At 55.1% G+C, this 20,189-nt stretch overlaps 2 protein-coding genes across 4 annotated transcripts in view; one reads left to right on the forward strand and one right to left on the reverse strand.

Moving 5' to 3' along the window:
• CACNA2D4 (calcium voltage-gated channel auxiliary subunit alpha2delta 4) overlaps nt 1-20,189 on the reverse strand; it is a 116,453-nt gene that overhangs the window by 23,290 nt on the left and 72,974 nt on the right. The gene's annotated exons all lie outside the window — the stretch shown is intronic.
• Nucleotides 1,638-17,585, forward strand: LRTM2 (leucine rich repeat transmembrane protein 2). 3 transcript variants are annotated; one of them, XM_019711321.3, is made up of 6 exons: nt 1,638-1,783; nt 2,144-2,236; nt 8,434-8,578; nt 9,072-9,213; nt 11,765-12,355; nt 15,117-17,585. In XM_019711321.3, the coding sequence occupies exons 4-6, from the start codon at nt 9,147-9,149 to the stop codon at nt 15,569-15,571; spliced, it is 1,113 nt and encodes a 370-aa protein (XP_019566880.2). In that variant the 5' UTR covers nt 1,638-1,783; nt 2,144-2,236; nt 8,434-8,578; nt 9,072-9,146; the 3' UTR covers nt 15,572-17,585. The 3 variants fall into 3 exon arrangements, with proteins under 3 accessions (XP_019566880.2, XP_019566882.2, XP_074181268.1); XM_019711323.3 differs by having other exon boundaries at nt 1,643-1,768; XM_074325167.2 differs by lacking the exon at nt 1,638-1,783 and having other exon boundaries at nt 1,829-2,236.

Genomic DNA, 20,189 nt, shown 5'->3' on the forward strand with positions numbered 1-20,189 from the left:
TACACAGAGAAGTGATCCCTGTCAGGGGCCATGCTCCCAGGAGTCAGAAACTCCGTCTTTGCCCCCTGGCTCTCATATCTACTTGGCCCATCATCTTTCGCCTGTGCCTGAAAGCCCAGCTGGTGAGGAGGGGCCACCTTTCCTCATAACAGCTGGGGAGTCTGCAGGCACTCTGTGAGTACTTGGATCAAAGAGCACCGTTGTGGAAGGGAGGAGACCAAAGACGTCAATCACTCTACCTCCCCGTTTTACAGGCAGGAAACTGAGGCCCAGGGATGTCAGTTAATTAACTAGCTATCAGCTAGTTAATAAGCAGCAGTTTAGACTCTGAGTCCCCTGATGCCTAGACCTGGGCCCTTCCTTCCCATTCCTCTCAGCATTGGGCTGGGTGAGGCAGAGGCCCTCTTCTAGAAATGCTTGCATTGTAGGAGGGCAGGCAAACCAACCACAGAAAGCTGCTGTACATTTTCTGTGATAACCACAGGTTGGCCCAAAGAAAGGCCATATATCACAGAAGGAGAAGGTCAAGTCCACGGACTAACCAGGCAAACTTCACAGAGGAGGTGACGTTCTGATTGAGTTTTGCAGGAGAGCATTCCAGCCTCAGGGAAGGACACGCTTTCAGGGGCTGTGTGTAGGGGTAGGTGGAGCATTTAGCTTGAAGGGCAGGGTGCATGTGACACCTGTGTAGGTGAGACGCACAAACTTGCAGGAGGTAAAAGATGCTCTCTCTTCCTGGGCCAGCAGCCCAAGCCCTCCAGTGACGTGTCGCCCAGCAGAGCAGATGGAAAGGACAGTGCAGGAGCTTCCTGTTAGGGCTGTCCAGTCAAGTGGGTTTCTCAACCTGCACCCTCAGTCCTCATGATGAATCCCCCAGGAAAGCAGGCAAAACGGAAGAGGGACACTGGGATACGCCTGACATATTGCCACCAGGCTATAGTATCTGCCATCAGGTTGTCTGGCCAGTTTTAGGAACTGCAAGGAAGGGTCATTGAGGGGTCGGTGCCCAGGCTGGGCTCCTCCTCTGGATTAGTTTCCTTTGCCTGTGGATCAAACACTGGCCATCTCTTGGAATATCAGTGTCTGCAACGTCTTGTCCTGATTGGTTAGTAAAGAGGTCTCTGAGTTCTTGGATACCAGTCTTACCATTGTATGCCTAGCCCATCTAGATAGGAGCCCAGAGAAGCCAAGCCCGGAGAGGCAGGGGCTGCATTTGCCCTGGTGCTTCAAGGGCGCCCCCAGGGCACCACGGACAACCTTCCCACCAGTGCCAGCAGGTCCTGAGGCATCCAGCCTGCTGGACCCTGCATTTTGCTCCCCTAAATAGCCTGGGTCTGTGGCCCCTGAGACTCAGTGACCTCTGCGTAACTAAGTGACTTTCTCTGTGAGGCTCAGGCTCCTTTGGAGGGCTGGCAGGCAGACGGGCCCCCTGTGAGCCCCTCCAACTACCCTGAAATAAATCCCCCTTTGACTGAGAGAGGGATTTAGTTTTCCTTCTCCACAGGCGGGATGGGAGATACCTCCCTGCACGTCTCTGAACAGGAGAGTGACCCAGCTTCCCAGGGGGCTTCTCTGCCAGCTGGCTCCTGCCCCTGTTTCCCCAAAGGGAAAGGCAGAGAGGGGAGAGAGGCTGAGGAGGGGCGCGGCCAGAGGCGGGGAGAGCCTGGAGGAGCCTGGGGGAAGGAAGATGGAGGTGCCTGGTAAAACCGCGTTCCTCCTCCCTGGAGTTGGGAGCAATGAATCTATAGGCCTTTTTTTCCACTGAAATGTGAGCATTTCAAGGGTGAGCGCTGCCCTCCCCGGCCGCGAGCGCCTCTGGTGTGTGTGCGCCTGTGTGCGCGCTTTCCCCTGTGTGTGCTACTGTCGCTGTCATCACAGATGTACCCCCAGCTGTCACTCCATTGCTCTGTCTCTTTGCTTGCTTGCACACGCGTGCTCTCTCCTCCTCTCCCCTTCCTTCCCCTCTCCTCTCCGTCTCCCTCTGTCCCTCCCTCTTCCCTTCTCAGTTTGTTATTGACCCAGCAGCCCCATCCCCTTGGCGGCAGCGGCAGCATTCCTGCTTCCCCGTGCTGTCTGCTGCGTGCCAGGTCCCCGCTCCCGGTGCGCTGGGGACTGACAGTGCCCACTGTGCTCTGCTTGCCAGTGCTGTCTGGATTTCTCCAGGAATCCCAGGAGGGACTCACTGGATGGCTCAGAGCTACTTGATTTAAGGAGCTCGAGGTCAGGGTGAAAAAAGGTGAGTGCTGTGCGTGGTGGGAAGAGATGAAGGGTTGGGGGGGTGCAGGGTGGCTGGGGCATGGGGACTGGGTCCCATCACCCTGCACAAATAGCAGCTCTGCTCCTGTGTGAGGGTCAGGGAAGTGCTCAGGTCAGGACATCTGGGCAGCCCAGAGATCCAGGGCACAGGGAACTCCGACCTCACCATGTTGGAGATGTGAGCTAGGATTCTGCTAAGATGGGGAAGCCAGGGAAGGACAGGGGGGAGGAGGCCAGTGCCAGTGCCAGGTGACAGGCCTGTGTGGCATACAAACCATCCCTGCGGCATGGAGACAGCCAAACAGGAGCCCTGTGGTGGCACTCTGCATGCCCGGCTCGGCTCAGCCTGAGGAACCTGTGTGCTTGGGAAACGAGATGCTGGTGACAGGGCTGGTACAGAGCGTGACTGGGGCAGGCAGAGGCCTGGGTACAGACCTCAGGGTCCTTGCCCTCAGTGTGGGGTGGTGGCCTCAGGCAGCTGTCCTTGGAGAAAGTGGCAGAGGAACCCTTCCGGGCTGGACATGGGTCCACATAGCTGTGGGGGAAACTGAAACGGTGCTAGTGGGGGCGTGGCTGGGCGTGGACCAGGGAGAGCGCCTTGCAGCTTCCTTGGTGAGCCCAAGGCCTTACTCCTGGCCCACCCAAGACGCAGTGGGTGTTGTGGACTCAGCTTGGGAAGATTGGGCGGTCTACAGGCAGGCCATGCCTACCTGGCTTCTAGACCCATGCCTACATGGCACAGACACCCTGAGTTAGAGCAGGACAGCCATTCTCAGCAGTCCTGAGGCCATTCTGACAATGCTGAGGGGGTCTGACCAGGAACCCTCACCTCCTGGCTCAGTTCCAGTCAGTCGCTTTGCCTTGTCCCCGAGCTGTGTGGTCAGCATTTCTGGGGTGATGGTGGTGAGGCTGGTGCCTGGCTGTCAGGGCATGTAGGGCATCACCTCTCTGTGACTCAGATCGACACTCTGCAGCTTAGATAACTACCCCGCTGGGGGAGGGGAGGCAAGCTGAGCACGTGGAGATAGGTGGGGGAAGTCCAGCCTGGAGGGAAACCCGCAGCCGCTTCCTGCTCTTCCCACCCCACCTCCCCACCGTCACAGTCTCTGGCACTGCCAAGGAGGGAGACCAGGAAAGCCAGCTGGGGGTGGCAGGAGAAGGAGGGAGGCTTCTTAAGCAACCGGTCTGGTTTCCTTGGGATTTGACTAAAAGCTGTGTCTGGGGCCCAGACGAGCAAACCCTGTTCCATTTCCCAGGCAGGCGTGTTGGAGGGAGGGTGCTGGGTTGGGGCTGCTTTGGGTTTCGTGGGCAGCATGGGGAGGAGGCAGAGGGGTTATGTGATGTTAGGGTACCTGGGGAGCTCTGGGCTGGGCAGAGGGGAAGGAGTGTAAATAGAGCAGCCTCTCCCCTCTCGGGGCCTCCGCCTTCGGCTGCCAGCCCAGCCCTGGGACCCCATCCACGGCCTCCATGATCACGTAGCCCATTCAGATGGGAGAGTGATTCCCATGAGAGGTGACTTGGGTTTTCCTGTCCTGTGTTCCTTAGGGTCTATTTGGGACTGGGAATGTTTGATGAGGAAACCAGTGCAGGAAGTGTGGGGCTGAGAATGAGGCATGTGTTTTAAATGAATCAGGAGCGTTTGTCTGTTCCAGGTATCAAAAGAGAGGTTTTCAAAAGCCTGCTTCTGTGCTGCCTGGGCAGTGTGTGTTATGGGGGGGGGGGGGGGGGGGAAGAGCAGGGAAAAGATTGAGCCTGTTTCCAGGAAGGACTCGAATGACCAGGCTGGCAGCAGCAGGTGGAGAGCCCAGCCCCCCACGACTCCCACCACATGGGGCTCAGCTTGGGACTCCCCATTGTCCAGGCCCTTCTCTGCCCTCCTGGGGTGGGGAGGACACTGTCCTTGCAGCCCCAAGGAGTGGCCCCAATCTTAGCCGTGCCTCCCACTAGCCTGTGGCCTCCACCTCCCTGTAGAGCAAAGGAGGTGCAGAGAACAGTGCAAAGGCCCTTTTTGTTTCTAGTTCAGTAAGTCTGGTGCTGAGGGGGACCCATGTCCTGAGTCGAGGACCCCTGACCAAAAGGCAATACCAGGGAGGGTGCACACGGCAGTACCAGCATGCCGTCCCAGGGCTCAGGGACCCCGGTGGAGGCACAATGGGCATTAACCGGCTGAGTGGCTTGGACACTTGCCTTAGGAGGCTGGGCATGCAGAAGCATCAGAGGATGGGCGTGGACACCAGCCTGTGGTGGGTGTGTTGGCTGTTTCTAGCTGGAGTGTGAGCCCACTCATGGGGCAGAGGCACCGCAAGGTCAGAGTTGCTCGCCATCTTACCCTGAGTGCCTGCAAGGAATTGGTGGGGGCCCAGGGTGAGGCTCCCCCAACCCCGGGGAAAGCAGAGTCCTCTCCACCCAGGTCTCCAGGGGACGCTGCACCCAGTTGGCTCAGCAGGAGCATGTGGAACCTTCTGCTCTTACAGCTGCCTCCTGTTTCATCACTACCTCCCCACCCCCAGCTTCTCAGCCCACCTTCCTCACCTCAGCCCTAACCCTCCATCAGAAGGGCTTCTAGAAAGCCCTCGCCACTCCCTGGACCAGACCTTGGCCTCCTGGGGCTTTCCCCCCTGCATCTGTGATATTTCTGGACAGAGGGTGGCTGTGGGGGAGAGCTGGCTTACATCTCAGTCCAGTGTGGCACACAGCTTGCTTCTCCATCAGTGGGAGGGGTAAGAACACCTGTCATCCCAGCTTTAGTGAGAGAGCAGATGAGGAAACGCCCGTGAAGTATTGCACAAACGAAAGGTTGTATCTCCCTTTTCTTGTCTTTCCCTTCGTATATTGGGCATGAGCAGGTAAAGAACAGAATGAACCTAGCAGCCCATAAAGACAGCTGAGTTAGGGGCTTTGTTGCCTGATCATTCGGGCCCAAAGCTTTATTTTTTTATTACCTAACTTGAGGGAAGTTACTTAATTTCCCTTGCCGCAGTTTCCCCATCTGCAAAATGATGTTAATAATAATACTAACCTCAGCGAGTTGCTATGAGGACTAAGAACACTATACAAAGGTGTTTGTGGCCATGGAAATGCCTTCTCCCCACACAGAGACTTCTGGCAGGAGGTGCTCGTGTCAGTATCCTCCCCCTTCTGCGCAGGTCACTGCCACCCCCTGGCTGGTGCCTGGCTTCCAGAGACTGACCAGCATGGCCTCCTGGGAGGTGCCAGGGTCTGCTGGGGGAGCAGTGATCCACCACAGTGCTTCTCAAACTTAAATATGCATACAAATTGTCTGGCTCATTCTGAGTCCGTTGGCTGGGGGAGGGGCCCGAGATTCTGCATTTCTAAGAAGTTCCTAGGTGAACCTCTGCCCCAAACTTTGAGTAGCAAAGGGTTAGAGCACACAGCGCCATGTTTCTGGTTCTCAGGGGTTCCCTCACTTGACTGTTTTTAGATCCTCAGCCCCATCTTCTAATCCTGGTTCCCTCAGCAAAGCTCATTGAAGGAGGCCCAGGGTCCCTGCTGGGCTGCCCTTTCTCTCTGGTATCTCTGTCTCTTGGACTGGGACAAAAAGCCCCATGAGGATTAGGAGCAAGTCCAGAAAAGTCACAAGGCTGTGGGGCGTGGAGGCAGGAGATCTTTTTGGCAGAACCCCTGACTCTTTTTCCATCCCCCATTCTCCACCCTGGGTGGGGACTGCCCTCCATGGCGAATGGCGTTAATTTATTCCAGCAGCCAGTCAGCACCTGCTGAAGCAGCTGCTCTGCAAGCTTCCTAATATAGGTCACCCCCTGCCTAATGAGGCTGGATACTTCTGGGGAGTGGGAAGGGGTCCTTTGCATGGAGGTGTGCTGGTGGGCAGCAGGCCAAGGAGCTAGGACATGCTGGGCTCAAGCATGTATCTCCCTACAGGTCACTGCCCTGGTGCCCCAGGAGGCAGGGTCAGCTCCCCAGGAAACACAGGTACCCCTCCCCCCCCATGGACCTGGGGCCTTGTTCCATCACATTTCTCCAGAAATACCAGGCTCAGTAATGTCCTGCCACCTCACAAGATGCCACCTGTGGTATGCATTGTGGTGTCTTGCCTGATATTCAAGGCTGGGGATAGGCATGAGCACCTCACTGGACGTTGCCGTCTTCACTGAGTAGTGCTTGCTCGTCAGCCCCTGGGCTCACATCTGGGGGGACACAGAGGCCAGGGAAGGGTGGGGGTGGTGGAAAGGGGAGCCTCGTTGAAAGAGGAGCTCAGGTGGAAATAGGGCCTGGGCTCAGGTGAGAGGGGTTCTCTACCACCTGCAGGAAGCTGGACAGCGGGGGGTGCAGAGGCTGGATTGGATCCCTAGCCCTGTGTGGGTCTGAGCAGAGCCCATCCTGGGTGAGGCACTACCCTGGAGGGTTTGCTGTAGACTGGAGGTGTCCCTGTCCATCTGTCTGGGGGGGCTTTCAGGAACTGCCAGGAGTCTTACTCTGCTGCCTGAATGTTGGGTCTGAGGAGGAGGTTTAGAGGGCTGCCAGCAGGGCACGCACATGTGCACCCGTGCCTGCATGTGTGTTAGCACATGCCTAACTGCACAGCTACCTGTGGGTGTGTGTCTACAGTACATGCTGTGTTGGGAGCTCCAAGCACGTGTCTGGGAACCTGTGTGTGCCCCACTCTGTGCACACACCAGTGTCTCCCCACAGAGGCCATGTTGGGTGACAGTCACTGGGGAGTGGACAGGCTCAGGAGCCTGCAATTCTGTCCCTGATCGACCGTGTGACCTTGTGCAAGGTGCTCACTATCTCAGTGACTCGGGTGGCCGCTGACTTGCCTAATACGGTGTGGGCTCTCTGAGTTGTTGATATGAGGGTTCTTGCTGGAGTAAGAGATTGTTCTGAGGGTTAGTTCCTGAGGGACCTGTCTGTGACGGACGTCTGGGAAGGCTGTGTGTGTGAGCATCACGTGATGGTCCATAGGCCTGGCACAGGCTCGGGAAGGCAGCCATGTGCTCAGGCATCGAGAAGTCTGCTCAGATGCGAGGTATGTGGGACCAGGAAACAGCTGCCCCGCAGGCCTGCTGCTGGCTGCTGGTGTTCCCTCACATCTGTCACGGGCTCAAGTCCACACTGGGCTCATTCACCTGAATGATTTTCTAAGGTAATTTGTGTACAATAGATAGAAAATGTTAACTCTCCTCCCTTAATCAGATTGATCCTCACAGAAATTCCACCCATGAAATATCACCACCATCACTTTTAGAGCTGAGGTAAACGAGGCCCAGAGAGTTCGCCATGTTTGTTTAAGGTTGCACAGCTAGGGAATGACCTGACAGGGATCTGAACAACACCTGAGCTGCTCTAAACATCACCCCCGTGCCTCAGCCTGGGCCTTGAAGTCCGTCAGGAGGCAGCGTGGAGACCAGGCTACTCCCCACACCTCACATCTGTGCCCAGGTGTGGAGACACTGCCAGCCACTGCCTGGAGCCCTCCTGATGTGGCAAAGGGGAGAGGAAACACAAAGCCCAGAGGAGACAGAGCCCCTCCCCTCCTGAGCAGGCTGTCCTTGCTGGAGCACAGCTGAAGGTTCTATGGGGGCTGCTGTTTTCTAAGTGGGTTCTGCTGCCCTCTGGGAGACAGCTGTAACCAGGGAGTCGGGGGAGAGAGGCAATGAGACCAAGAGCTGCAGTAGGATCCTAAATGCCTGAGGGAAACCCTGCTTCACCCGAGACTTCAGATCTGAACACGCTAGCTTCCCAGGAGCTCTTTCTACCTCCTCAGCTGTCTGTTTAACTCTGCCACTGGCTCTTCAGGCTCCCAGAATTAACCAGGCCTGTGGGAGGAGGGAGAGGGAGACTGAAACCAGGAATCATCCAGGGATGAATTTGGCAACCAAGGAAGTCAAGCTCCGGGAGCCAGCCAGGGGCAGTGTTTGACAGGATGCTGCCTTAGGGGGCTGGCAGCAGCCTCCCCACCCCACCCCCATCCCATTCCTCACCTTGCCCTCTGCCAGCTGCGGTGGCAGAAGAGGGCTAGTGTCCCACTCATGAGTCATTGGGTTGGGGCAGAGCAGGTCCTTGAGATCCTTAAAAAGCTGAGTCTCCCTGTTCTGCCCTCTCTGTAAGAGAAACCTGCTTTCTGCACCCCTGGCCTGCTCCTTCTGGGCCGCCATCTCACCCTCTCCTCTGTGTCTCTGTCTTCTGTATGAGCAGCAGCTGCAGCGTGAACCCCTGAGCTGGTGAGTCTTATTATAGAGCGGCGGGCGGAAGACGAGTGCTGCAACTTGCTCTCAGGCGAAGGTGGAGGGGAAGCAGGCAGTCTGCGGAGGGGCTGCTCTCGGCCTCCTCGGGGGCCATGGTAAGAGCCACCTGTGACCTCACTCTGCTCACTTAGCTGAGATGTCCCTCAATTTCCCCGCTTGTGACATGGAAAATCTGAGACACAGAGGAGGCCATATCACTCTGAAAACATTTTAGAGACCAACACACCAGAGAGGCAAGAAGAAGAGGCAGGGGAGGCTGGGAGCAGGGACCCAGGGGAGCCTGTGGGACAATTCCCGCATCTCATAGCCCAGAGCTCAGCAGGAGCCTCAGACTGGGACGCTTGAGCCTGCACCCCCACGCAGCCCAGGGAGGTTGAGGGTTTCCTGGCTTCTTTGCCTCTCAGTCCTCTTCCCCCCACCCAGGAAATCATAGCTGAGTACAGGAGAGGGAATGATGAGGAATGTAAATAGACACCAGGGCCCTCTCCCTAACCCCTGGGCTGGACGGGCCTGGGACTCGGATGCCTGCTTCCGCTCAGCGCTCTCTCTCTCTCTCTCTCTCTCTCTCTCTCTCTCTCTCTCTCTCAGGACTGACCAGTAGCACATTGCAAGGGGCTCCCCTGTCCCCAGAGGTGCAGGGCCGTGAGAGCCGTGGCATTCACCATGCTGGTCCTGGGCAGTGGTCCTGAGCAGAGGATCAGGCTGGTCCTGCAGTGGAGGCAGATCTCCTGTGAGTACGGTGGGTGGGGTGGGGTGGGGGACCCGGCAGAGGGCTGAGCTGGGCTTCCAGTGATGCATCTGGGCTGCAGGAAGGTCTAAGATGCATCTTCCTGGGAGGCCCAAGGACTGGCTCTGGGAATCCAGGGATTACCAGCTACAGCCCTGCCATGCTAATGGCATCTGTGGCAACTAAAGAAAGTGTAGCTGCTGGGGCCTGAATGGTTAGATCAGGAGCTGGAGGCCATGACAGGAGGTTCTGTCTCCCTAAGTTGGTCTGTTGCTGTACCCAGGAGGGCCACCCCCACCCCCAGCTGTCCCAGCTTATGCGAGTCCTGTTGCTCTAAAGGCCCACCTCCCTCTTATTGAGCCGGGATGTCTGCTGGGTGAACCTGAACCTTCTCTCGTGCCTCAGTCTTTCCAACTCAGAAATGGAAGCAACTAGCGGGCTCTTGGGATGGAGGGCTGGAAGGGACCTTAGGGATCAGGTCCAACCCTCCGTCTCCCTATCAGGAAACAGGCCGTTCGTTTTCCATAAGGAAGTTTCCACAGTTGTCAGGGTGAAAGAAGCCCTGAGAATTCTCTCTCTGTGAGGTAAAGGGACAAGGCCAGGGAGGACAGGTTTGCAGGGCACATGGTAAGAGGTAAGAAATGGTCCTGACTTCTCCCCTCAAACAGTCAGCCTGTCATGCAGCTGCCTCGCAACACAAGCAGCCTGAATTATTCACCATGCGAGTGGCTCATCCCTGAGCAACTCAGATCCCCTTTCAACCTTGGTCTAGAATCACTCAACACCTTGCAATACAGGATTATGTTTTCTTGTCACTAGGGCTTTTATGCCACTCAGTTTCTTGGAGGTGGGGGAATGGTGGTTTCTAGTTGTGTGGAACCTTTTGAGAGGGAAACTGGATAGTTTGAATTTTTTTCTGGAGAAAGTGAAGTCTGAAGAATGTTGATTTTCAAATGGCATGGTGGTGGGCAGTATGGAGCTGGCTGACCTGGAAGCAGATGGCTCAGAAGGGTGAGAGGGTGAGAGGTAACAGCAGGTACCCCTACGTGGCCAGGAAGGGTCACCAGTTGGCTTCCACGGCCATACCTGTGTTCATTTCCCCTCAAGAACAAAGAGGCTCAGGTGACAGCTTTGCAGTGTGTCTTTGCTGTCATCGATCCTCCAGGCAGGGGAGGGATACAGCCCCACCCTGTTCCTTCCAGCTCTGACCTTTGGAACACGGGACAACGGGACACCTCCCAGACACAGACTCAAGACCACCCTATCCAGGCACCCAGGCTGGGGTGGCTGCTGCCTCTCTGGGTGGGGCCAACTGGCAGGAGCTAGTCTGCACGTCTTCAAGGCTTCTCCAGCTGGGGTCTTGCCTCTGGGCATGGTGTGGCCGACTGGGTGTGGCAGAGCTCTTTGGAGCTCATTGCTGTTCCCTCTCACAGTGGGAAGGCCTCTCTGATACCCAGGAGCACAATTAAGGGGGTTTTGCAGTCATGTTTAGAAAAGGCTGCTGGATGATGGAACGAGCAGCTGCCCTGTTGTGATTGTTCTCTGAGGGCCCCCCAGCCCTTCCACAGGCTGGGCCCTGAGCTTGCTACGCAGAGGGTCCTGGGCCAAATATAGGACCACAGAAGGAATGCTGTTACAGGATCTAGCCTGCAGACATGCTACCCTACAGCCCTTAGGAAAGAGCAGGAGCTCAGGCAATAGGCATGGATGGCTTTCGAATGAGAGTAAACATGGAACTTGTCCCAAGTCTCATGATTAACAGTGGCTCAGGTGCTTGTGTTCTTACACATAGAAGTCGAATTGTGCAGCTCATCCTTGTCATTTGCGTAGGGGTCTCTGGACTGGACCCTCGGTGGGCTGGGCTCCTGGCTGGTCCTCACACTGAGCTGCCAGCCCCATCTTGGATGTAGGACTCATGCAGATCTGACACACTGGGATGTTGTAGGGGCAGGATTGGAGGGTCCCTTTGTGTTCCCCCTTCCATGCATGGCATGTCTTAGACGAAGTTGGGGGTAGGGGTGCAGAGGCGAAGGAAGCAGCAGTGTGGCCATTTTCTTTTGGAAAGAGGACCTTTCTCCCGGCAGTGATACTGGGAAAGAAACATGGGAGAGGTCTCTCTGACTTCCTTATGTCCTTTATTTTGTCAACATCTATGGTGTCAGTGACCCAAGTTCCTGAGAAGATCCGCTGTGGGAGGCCCCATGAGCTGAGGCATCTTTGTGGACCAGCATTGCTTGTCCTCTGGACTCAGCTCTGCCACTCTGCAGGATCATAGTCTATGAAAGCGATTTCCTTGCCAGATGTGCTGTGAGGCAAGGAGCCCTGCTGCCACTGTGTGATGGCCATTAATACAGAAGTGCTTTGGGTTTGTTAGGCACCTTTTTATGGGGGCAGTAAATGTTTGTGCATTGATTATGGCTTGGACCAAAGGAAATCAAGCTAAGAGGCCTTTATGATATGAACTAGCAAGGAGGGAATAGAGGCAGGAGGCAGTAACCCCTGCCTGTCATTTTCTTTCCACCTGTCTGGCCACCCCCAACCCCTACCCCTCCAGGGATCACCTGCTGGATCACCCTGTATGCCGTGGAGGCCCTCCCTGCCTGCCCCTTCTCCTGTAAGTGTGACATCCAAAGCCTGGAGGTGGATTGCAGTGGTCTAGGCCTCACCGCCGTGCCCCCTGATCTGCCCGCTGCCACCCGAACCCTCTTGCTCTTGAACAATAAGCTGAGTGCCCTGCCAAGCTGGGCTTTCGCCAACCTGTCCAGCCTGCAGCGGTTGGACCTATCCAATAACTTTCTGGACCAGCTGCCAGGCTCCATTTTCGGGGACCTGACAAATCTGACAGAGCTGCAGCTGCGTAATAACAGCATCAGGACCCTGGACAGGGACCTGCTGCAGCGCTCGCCCCTGCTCCGCCACCTGGACCTGTCCATCAACGGTCTGGCCCAGCTGCCCCCAGGCCTTTTCGACAGACTCCCGGCACTGCGCTCCCTGTCGCTGCGCTCCAACCGCCTGCAGAACCTTGACCGGATGACGTTTGAACCCCTAGCAAGCCTGCAGCTGCTGCAGGTTGGGGACAACCCCTGGGAGTGTGACTGTAACCTGCGTGGTTTCAAGCACTGGATGGAATGGTTCTCCTACCGAGGTGAGCAGAGGCAGCCCTGCCTGGTATGAGGGATTGGGAGGGTCACCCCTCACCCAACACATTTCCTGAGGCTGGGCGCTGACTCAGGGCTGAGGTAAGCGGAACAACGGGTGGCCCTCCTCTCCACTAGCCGGATAGAAGGGTCCCAGCCAAAACTCCTAATGACCAGCAGGAGAGAGAGGCCAGGGCACCCCCCTCCACTGCTGCCCTTGCTTCTCTGTGTCCCCCTCCCTACTCCCATTCTCCTTTCTCTTCTCTTTCCTTTCAGATGGACTCACTGTAATTTGATCTCACTTTCGTAGATTTCATGAGGGAACTTAAAGACACAGTATAATTTTTCTCTGCATCCCACTTGGTATGGCTCTCGGCTTCTCCAGCAAGCCGGAGAAAAGGAGGAAGAAAAACCACCCTTGTTCTTCTGAATACAGCAATCTCTGAAATAGTTTCGGGAGGGTGGGATACAGTTTAAATCCACCGACAAAACCAAATTTTCATTTTCATGATGATCTCAACTCCCTCTCCCAAGAACTTTTGTTATCAAAGCTTTTAATAAGAAGCCAACTGGCTTTGGTTTTACTTTCTTTCCCTTCCCCCTTTCATTAACCAGGAAAGTTCTATAATGACCTATGAACTGATTAAATGAAATGGAAAAGGAGGGCAAAGAAGTAAGCACAGTGGCTAAAAATGCCAGATCTGGGTTTGATTTGTGGCTCTGCCATTCACTAGCTGTGTAATCTTGAGAAAGTTGATTAACTTCTCTGTGGCAGGGCCTCAATCTGTAAAATGGGATGAATAACAATATCTATCTCAGAATCATTGTGAGGATTAAATAGGTAATGCGTGTAAAGTGTCTTAAAAAGTACTTAACATTAAGTAAGTCCTCAGTAAAACTTCTCATTTATTTGTTCATTTGCTAGTAGTAGTCATAATATTAAGTGGACTTAGTAAGACACAGTTTGGTGCCCAGCATAAAGCAGAGGCTCAATGCATATTTGAATCAATCAGTATCAAAACTCTTGGAAAGAATGCTAACGCTTTTCATCAAAGTCTCACTCCTTTTGTTTCATACCCAGCCACAATCTCAATTAGTTGCATGATATTCTCATGTGTAAGTTATTAAAAACACTTTACTCTCTATTATGTGCCATAAAATGTTAGTAACTGTGATAATTTCTCCCATTTTTTGTGAGTGGGGAAATAATAATGAATATTTGTATAGTTCCCAGTTTACAGATACCTTTTCATGTACATTATCTATTTTAATCCTCATACAGCTAATTGGGTTAGCCTTCTTATTTTACAGCCAAGAAAACTAAGACTCGTAAGCAATTACATAAGTACATAATTTGCACAAGATGACATAGGCAGGATTCACCCCTCGGGCCTGTGGAGCAGGAAGACAAATCTGCCCGGTCAGCACCCAGCTCCTGCCTGTACAAAGGCAGCCCTGGACACAGCCCACTGGGTGTAAGACTTGCTAAGGTCACGCAGACAGTCAGTGGCACAGGAAACTAGTGGCCAACTGTCTTCAGAACCCGACCAATGTGCTATCCCTAGGGAATGTCCCTGCCCTTTCATACAGTTATAAGGAACTAAGCTCGCGGCACAACACGGCGTGGAATGGGAATGTATATTTTCAGAAGTTTTCAACAGTAGTTTCCAACCTTGCACTCCGTCAAAAAAAAAAAAAAAAAAATCCTGGGCTGTTTTCCTCAGCACCCTGGGAAAAGACTGATGTCTGTTGTATGCAGCAGCTGGGCTGGGACAGGGAACTGGCAGTGACGTCGTGGGAGGAGTCAAGTCCATTCACAGGGAGTCTATTGCCTGCATCTAGATTTCACTGGAAGCTGAAAAGGGGCCAAGATCCCTGTCTGACTTCCCAGGGTGAGGGGGTGGGGGGGGGGGCGGTGTTCAGGCAGCTCTTTCTCCTTAGCTGCCCTCTCGCCCCACCCGTGTTCTGCATCTCCTTGGTGGAGCTTGGCTGTGTACTTGTGTACCCATCGCTGCCTGCACTGCTCCCCCCGTTAGCACTGGCCCCCCTCCTTTGGCCTCATGGGTCTTCAGGATTCCCTGCTAACATGCTTCTGCACTCAGCGATTCTATGGTTGGAGTGCTGGTGGGGTCATTGGGTTGCTCTAAAGAGGAAATCTTGTACAACCCATTTTCTCTGTGGTCCAGGTACTCTTAGGAAACTGAAAGGTCTTGCGTGAAAGAGTGGTGGCCTTTGGCTTTTGTTTTTTTTGTGAGTGGAAGAGGCCTGGGGGATAACACACTGTGTTGAGCACAGACAATACTTGGGTTTGCAGATGGGCGGTAAGCAGGCAGATTCAGGGCCAAGGGGAGAAGTGGAACTGTCGTCCGGCAGGGCGCTGGGCTCTGTCTTTGCACTGACAACTCTTTTCCGAGCACCTCCACATGTTGGCATTGTCTCCCCCGTGTGTCAGTTTGACTCTGGAGCAAGTAGTCTTGACTGAGATGGTTGTGTGCTTCTCTGTATAATGGGAAGCATGGCCATATCCACTTTGCGTGGTTTGTGCACGGAGTCAACGATGTGATGCAGGTGCCTCACTGGCCCGGCACCTGGCACAACAGATCCTACTGTCCCTCCGCCTTCCTCTCCAACCATGAGATCCCAGTACTGAGTGCCTTGCCAACAGAAACTAGCCCTTCTGGGCCTTCTGCTTTGGGGACCTGGGGATGGGGCGAGGGAGTCCAGCTTCTGGGTGCCTGGTCAGCCCTTCCTTTCTTCTCCCCAATGTAGGGGGCCGCCTGGATCAGCTTGCCTGCACCCTCCCCAAGGAGCTGAGGGGGAAGGACATGCGCATGGTCCCCATGGAGATGTTCAACTACTGTTCCCAGTTGGAGGATGAGAATAGCTCGGCTGGGCTGGATAGCCCCGGGCTACCCTGCACCAAGGCCAGCCCAGAATCTGTGAAGCCCAAGCCAGGGGCCGAGCCCGAGCCCGAGCCCAGCACAGCCTGCCCCCAGAAGCAGAGGTACCGGCCCGTGAGCGTGCGCAGGGCCATCGGCACAGTGATCATTGCCGGGGTTGTCTGCGGTATCGTCTGCATCATGATGGTGGTGGCTGCCGCCTATGGCTGCATCTATGCCTCCCTCATGGCCAAGTACCACCGGGAGCTCAAGAAGCGCCAGCCCCTCATGGGGGACCCGGAGGGTGAGCACGAAGAGCAGAAGCAGATCTCCTCTGTGGCATGAGAGCCCAGCCCCACCTGGCCCCGGCAGGAGGAGCAGGGGAAGCCCATGGGGATTGCTTCAGGAAGGGCCAGCATACCCTTCTGTCACAGTCCCCAGCTCTGCTTTCCTCCCAGCCCTCCCACAAACCAGCCACAGTGTGAACTTCTAAGTCTCCGCCATTATGCTCTTCTCTGAGCCACCAAATCTTTGGAACACCTGGGGGATCGCCCTCAGCTTCCGGCCACAGGGAAGAAAGAACTGTGTGCAAGTGGAGGCTGCTGGACTGAGTTCTCCCATTGCCCTTCCTGCCCTGGGTGTGGTCACAGCTGGCTGACTCTCCCTGCCTCTTGCCCAACCCCCTTATCTGCATTTAGGGGCTTGGGGGGGGGGGAGCGATACCGGACCAGGAGCCCATTTCTGCAATTGTCTTCTAAGCCAGGAAGATATTCTTCACTACCCCTCAGTGAAAGTTGGGTCCAGCTTTCCAGTGCTGGTACCATTACACCCACCGTGTCATCTGGACATAGTACTTAGAAACATGATGCTGTGATTATAACACAGTCCCTTGGCTGAAGCCATTATGTCCCTATATCTGCTAGAGACCACGCCAACCAACCACACTGCTCCTGGATTCACTAATTTGTCTCATATAAACTCACAGCATCACCAGCGAAATCACATCGATTGAAGAAATCTCACACACACACACACACACACACACACACACACAGTCACGTGGAGACAGAAGTTATGAGAACGTGGGAAGCAGAAGCATGTCTCCGCCTTGGATCTCTAGCTGTCTGACCATAGAACCTTTTGCTTGCTTCCCGCAATCTGCTCAAGTCAACATGGGGGAGAAACGAAACGGACAACACGGGATGCCTTGGAGATCCTCTAAAGTGGGCCAAGTGGATGAGCCTGCTCGTCACCATGGTAACCCTCTCACACCTGTCCTGCTGGGTTTTCCAGGGACACCAGCTCAGAGGCCTTGAAGCTGCAGTGCCTGTGGAGAGCGCCTCCTAAGAGCCCAGTGCTGCCTGCGTGCGTCACTGCCAGGCCCTGTGGGGACACCCACCAATTCCACTCCTATAGCCTGCAGCCCAAGAATCATTGCTCTGCACCTCTCACCCCTCCAGCCTCAGCATCTCTGGACCTGTCACCTCGGGTGGGGACTGGGTCATGCTCTGTGATTGGTGGCATCTTGGGAAAGCCGGTGGCCTTTGCTGGAGCTCACTGCCTGCCAACATCTCCCGAATAGACCCAGGAGCAGGTCACTCTGCTCAGAGGCTTCAGTGGTGGGGCTCTCTTTCCCACGGTTTGGGCTGCTCAGTCTGGCTCCCCAGAGGTCTTCATTGTACCTGGACTGGGGTCTGAACCAGAGCATGGGTCAGGGGTCCTGTCTGCTCTTTTGCTGGAACCTATACCAAAGGGGCAGAGATACCTGCTTGCAGGGCTGTGGGAGGGGCAGTGAGAAGAGGCCTGTGCAGGGTTTGGGGTCACAAGTCTTCTTTTCTGGGTCTGCCACCCCATCTTGTGAGTCTGACCCGGGTGAGTACTAGTCTCCCTCTGCCGGGCACTGGTTTCCCATGGCTCCCAGAGGGGTGAGATGTATCTGGAGGGGTTCTGGCTCTAAGACACGCTCTCTGTGGTGGCCCAGGAAGAGGTCGCCAAAATATGAGGGTCTGAGGAAGGACAGGGCAGGACAGTGCAAGCCTGGACCCTTCCACCTCATAGAGGAGCTCCGTGGGGGCGTGGGGTGTGGGAGGAGGAGGAGTGCTTTTGAGAAGGTCATTCTCCAGTAGGGGTACAGAGGGAGCCCCAGCACAGGCTGCTAGATGCGCTCCCTGAGGTGGAGGCAAGTCTTCCTTTTTTTGGTTTGCCAGCTAAAACCAGATCTAGGGATTTCCTAAAGGGAATGGGGGGAGGGGTGGGCGTTGTCAATGGTGGTCTCTTCATTCTGAGAAGATTTTTAAAGGCAAAATTATATTTCTGGTTTGTTGTTTCAGAAGACCAATAAAGACTGTATTTTCCTATGTACTTCCTGGTTTCCTTGGGTGAGGAGGGTAGGTGGGTGCTGGGAGAGTGGCTTCTTGCCCTTCGCCTCCCAGGCAGCTGCCCAAAGTGCTGCCAGATGTCAGCACAATGTCCAGAACTCCTAAGACAGATGGGGGCCTTGCCTTGGGGGGCCCCCAGGAGACAGTGAACAGGCACCACAGCTGAGTGTGTCAAGCTCGCCCACGTGATGGCCTGACGGCAGTATACGTGAGCCTCAGGCTGCTTTCACTGGGAAGCAACGGGACTTGTGGAGTGAGGAAGGGGAGGTGGAGACCCGTCACTGCTCTGCTCTGCTCCCTGTGGGGGCTCATCCACCCTAGCTGTCAGTCAAGGGCAAACCCACACTGGCAGTCAGGGCAGATGGGCCCATGTGGCGGAAAGGTATACATCTGTGCAATGGGCGGGAGGGGAGGACTCCCTAAGGGCAGTTAGGGGCCTTCTCTGCGGACTGGCTTTTATCAGCTTTGGTGATGTTGGTGACATTCGCTGACATGAAGGAAGAGCCCCGTGTCACCTCTTACCCTCTTGGGACAGACAGAAGAGAGTACCTTACAAATATGATCTCTCGGGCTTACAAATACGATCTCTCCGTAGGGGTCAGCAGGCGGGGAATCAGGATTAGGGACTGCAGGAGACCAGGAGAGGAGAGGAGGGAGAGAGAGTATGCCCTCTGGGGTTGCTCAGGTACGCCACGCCCAAGTGACCCACCTCCAGGCCTGGACTGGCTTCTGGCTGACTGTTCATTCGTTTTCAGGGACCAAGATGGAATTTTCTCCTTCCTAGGAGGCCTCCTTTGGATGAAACCCCAGAGAGCCAGGAGCAAACCTCAGGGAGAAGTGAACCATCAGGGTCCCCATTCCTGGAGGTCAGCTGGACTCCTGGCAGGACTGGGCTGTTCCCCTTTCTAGGTAGTGATAACTGTGGGGTGTTGCTTTCCTGCAACTCTAACAGGTATAGCAGACCTGAGGACCACGTCTCCCCCGAGCCCCACTGCAGAAGCAGAGGACAGGGGCCTCACAAGCCTGGCACAGATCTGAGCAGTGCATAGATGTGTTATTCAAGTTGCCGTCCTGAGGTCTGACGGCCCGTCCCCACATGGGCAGGCCTCTGCCTCTGTCCGGAGCCCATGTGTACTGCAGGTCATATGTTAGAGACACATGCAGATTATGGTGCCATTGTCATGTTTGGCAATGTTCCCCAGCGAGGGCTTAGAGGGCATGGAGAATTGAAACTAGATCCTGAAGAAAGAGTTAGATTTCTAGAAACTTTGCATCAACTGTTGATAAATCACATGCTTAGAGATGAAAACGACCCCTCCTCATTTGTCTGCCCTTCTGTACAAACCCATGGCATTACACCCGCAGTTGCCTGGCACATAGTTGGCCTCTGTAGCTGGTCCGACTGTCTTCTCCTTGCTCAGTGCACAAAACCACACCTGCAGCCCGCCCATCAGACCCCACGCGCACCCGGTGCTGCAGCTCACAGCACACAGTGCCACCAGTTTCCAAGGGCTGAGACAGCCAGGAGAGCAAACCCTGCTGGAGCTTCCAGCCCCAGGATCGGGAAGGCTGAGCTGCAGGCCAATGAGAGGAAATGACAAAAGCAGAAATAATGGTTGAAGTATAAGGTCTCCAGGGCCTTATCCTTTTCCTGTCACATCTTTGCGCCCCAGAGCGTCAGAGGGATTGTCTGCAGTGCGTTAAACCAGAGGCACCAGGACACAGTTTCTATGGCAACACCTCACAGCTCCAATCCAGCTCTGAGTTAAAAATGATATCAAATAGTTGGAGAGTGCAGGAGAGCACAGCCGGCGGCCTGACCCTGCCTCCCTTCTCTTCCCTAGACTTGCAGGTGTGTAGGAGCTGAGACGGCCCCTGCCATAGAGTGAGCAGGACAGGCACAGACTCAGGTCTTTAGGGAGACAAGTCTGCAGTCAAATTTTGGCCTGGAAATGGGTCTGGATTTGGCCTGCAATGGACTAAGGGGAAAAAAAGCAGCCAAGATGGCGTGGGTCCCTTCCAAATGCTGGAGTGGTGCGTCCTGAAGGCTGTCTGTGATGCAAATGTTTCCTAGCACAGGTGTTGAGCCACGTCAGACCGAGTCATTCTCCTCTAGCTCTTATCCCAGAGCAGAAAGCAGTCCAGCAGCCTGACTCAGGACGTCCCTGTGCCCTCCTTGAGACAGGAAGCCGGAGTCGGACTCTCTCTGCCTGACCCCAGCCTGCTCCTCTGTGCCATGGGCCCTGAATTCAGCCTGAGGGGAGGAGGTGCACTGATCCTGCCTGCCCAGTCCCGGTCCAGCTGCCGTGTGGCTAAGTGGTGCCCAGGGAAGCAGGACATATACCTGACTCACGGATGCATGATGGCTGGTGCTTGAGTGCCCATTGGACCGCACAACATTTTAGAACACAGACGGGTCTGAGGCAGGCAAGCTGAAACCAGGATAAGGAGGCTTCATCACCCAGGCCTGATAGCTCTCAGGCAGTGAGGCAGAGATGCCAAGGGCTTTTTTTAGGCACCAAGAAACCACAAAGTCAGTGGCAGCTTGTGAGGGTCATTGAGTGCTCTAATCACATTTGAGGCAT

This window comes from Rhinolophus sinicus, chromosome 1 (genome assembly GCF_057876585.1).
Source record: "Rhinolophus sinicus isolate RSI-liver-muscle chromosome 1, RSI-T2T, whole genome shotgun sequence".
Lineage (NCBI taxonomy): Eukaryota > Metazoa > Chordata > Mammalia > Chiroptera > Rhinolophidae > Rhinolophus > Rhinolophus sinicus.

Excerpts from the sequence above, each read along its gene's own strand:
- LRTM2 (XM_019711321.3), top strand. The coding sequence starts at position 9,147 with ATGCTGGTCCTGGGCAGTGGTCCTGAGCAGAGGATCAGGCTGGTCCTG. Across the intron at positions 9,214-11,764 it reads GCAGTGGAGGCAGATCTCCT|GGATCACCTGCTGGATCACC; the intron begins GTGAGTACGGTG and ends CTACCCCTCCAG. Across the intron at positions 12,356-15,116 it reads GGAATGGTTCTCCTACCGAG|GGGGCCGCCTGGATCAGCTT; the intron begins GTGAGCAGAGGC and ends TCCCCAATGTAG.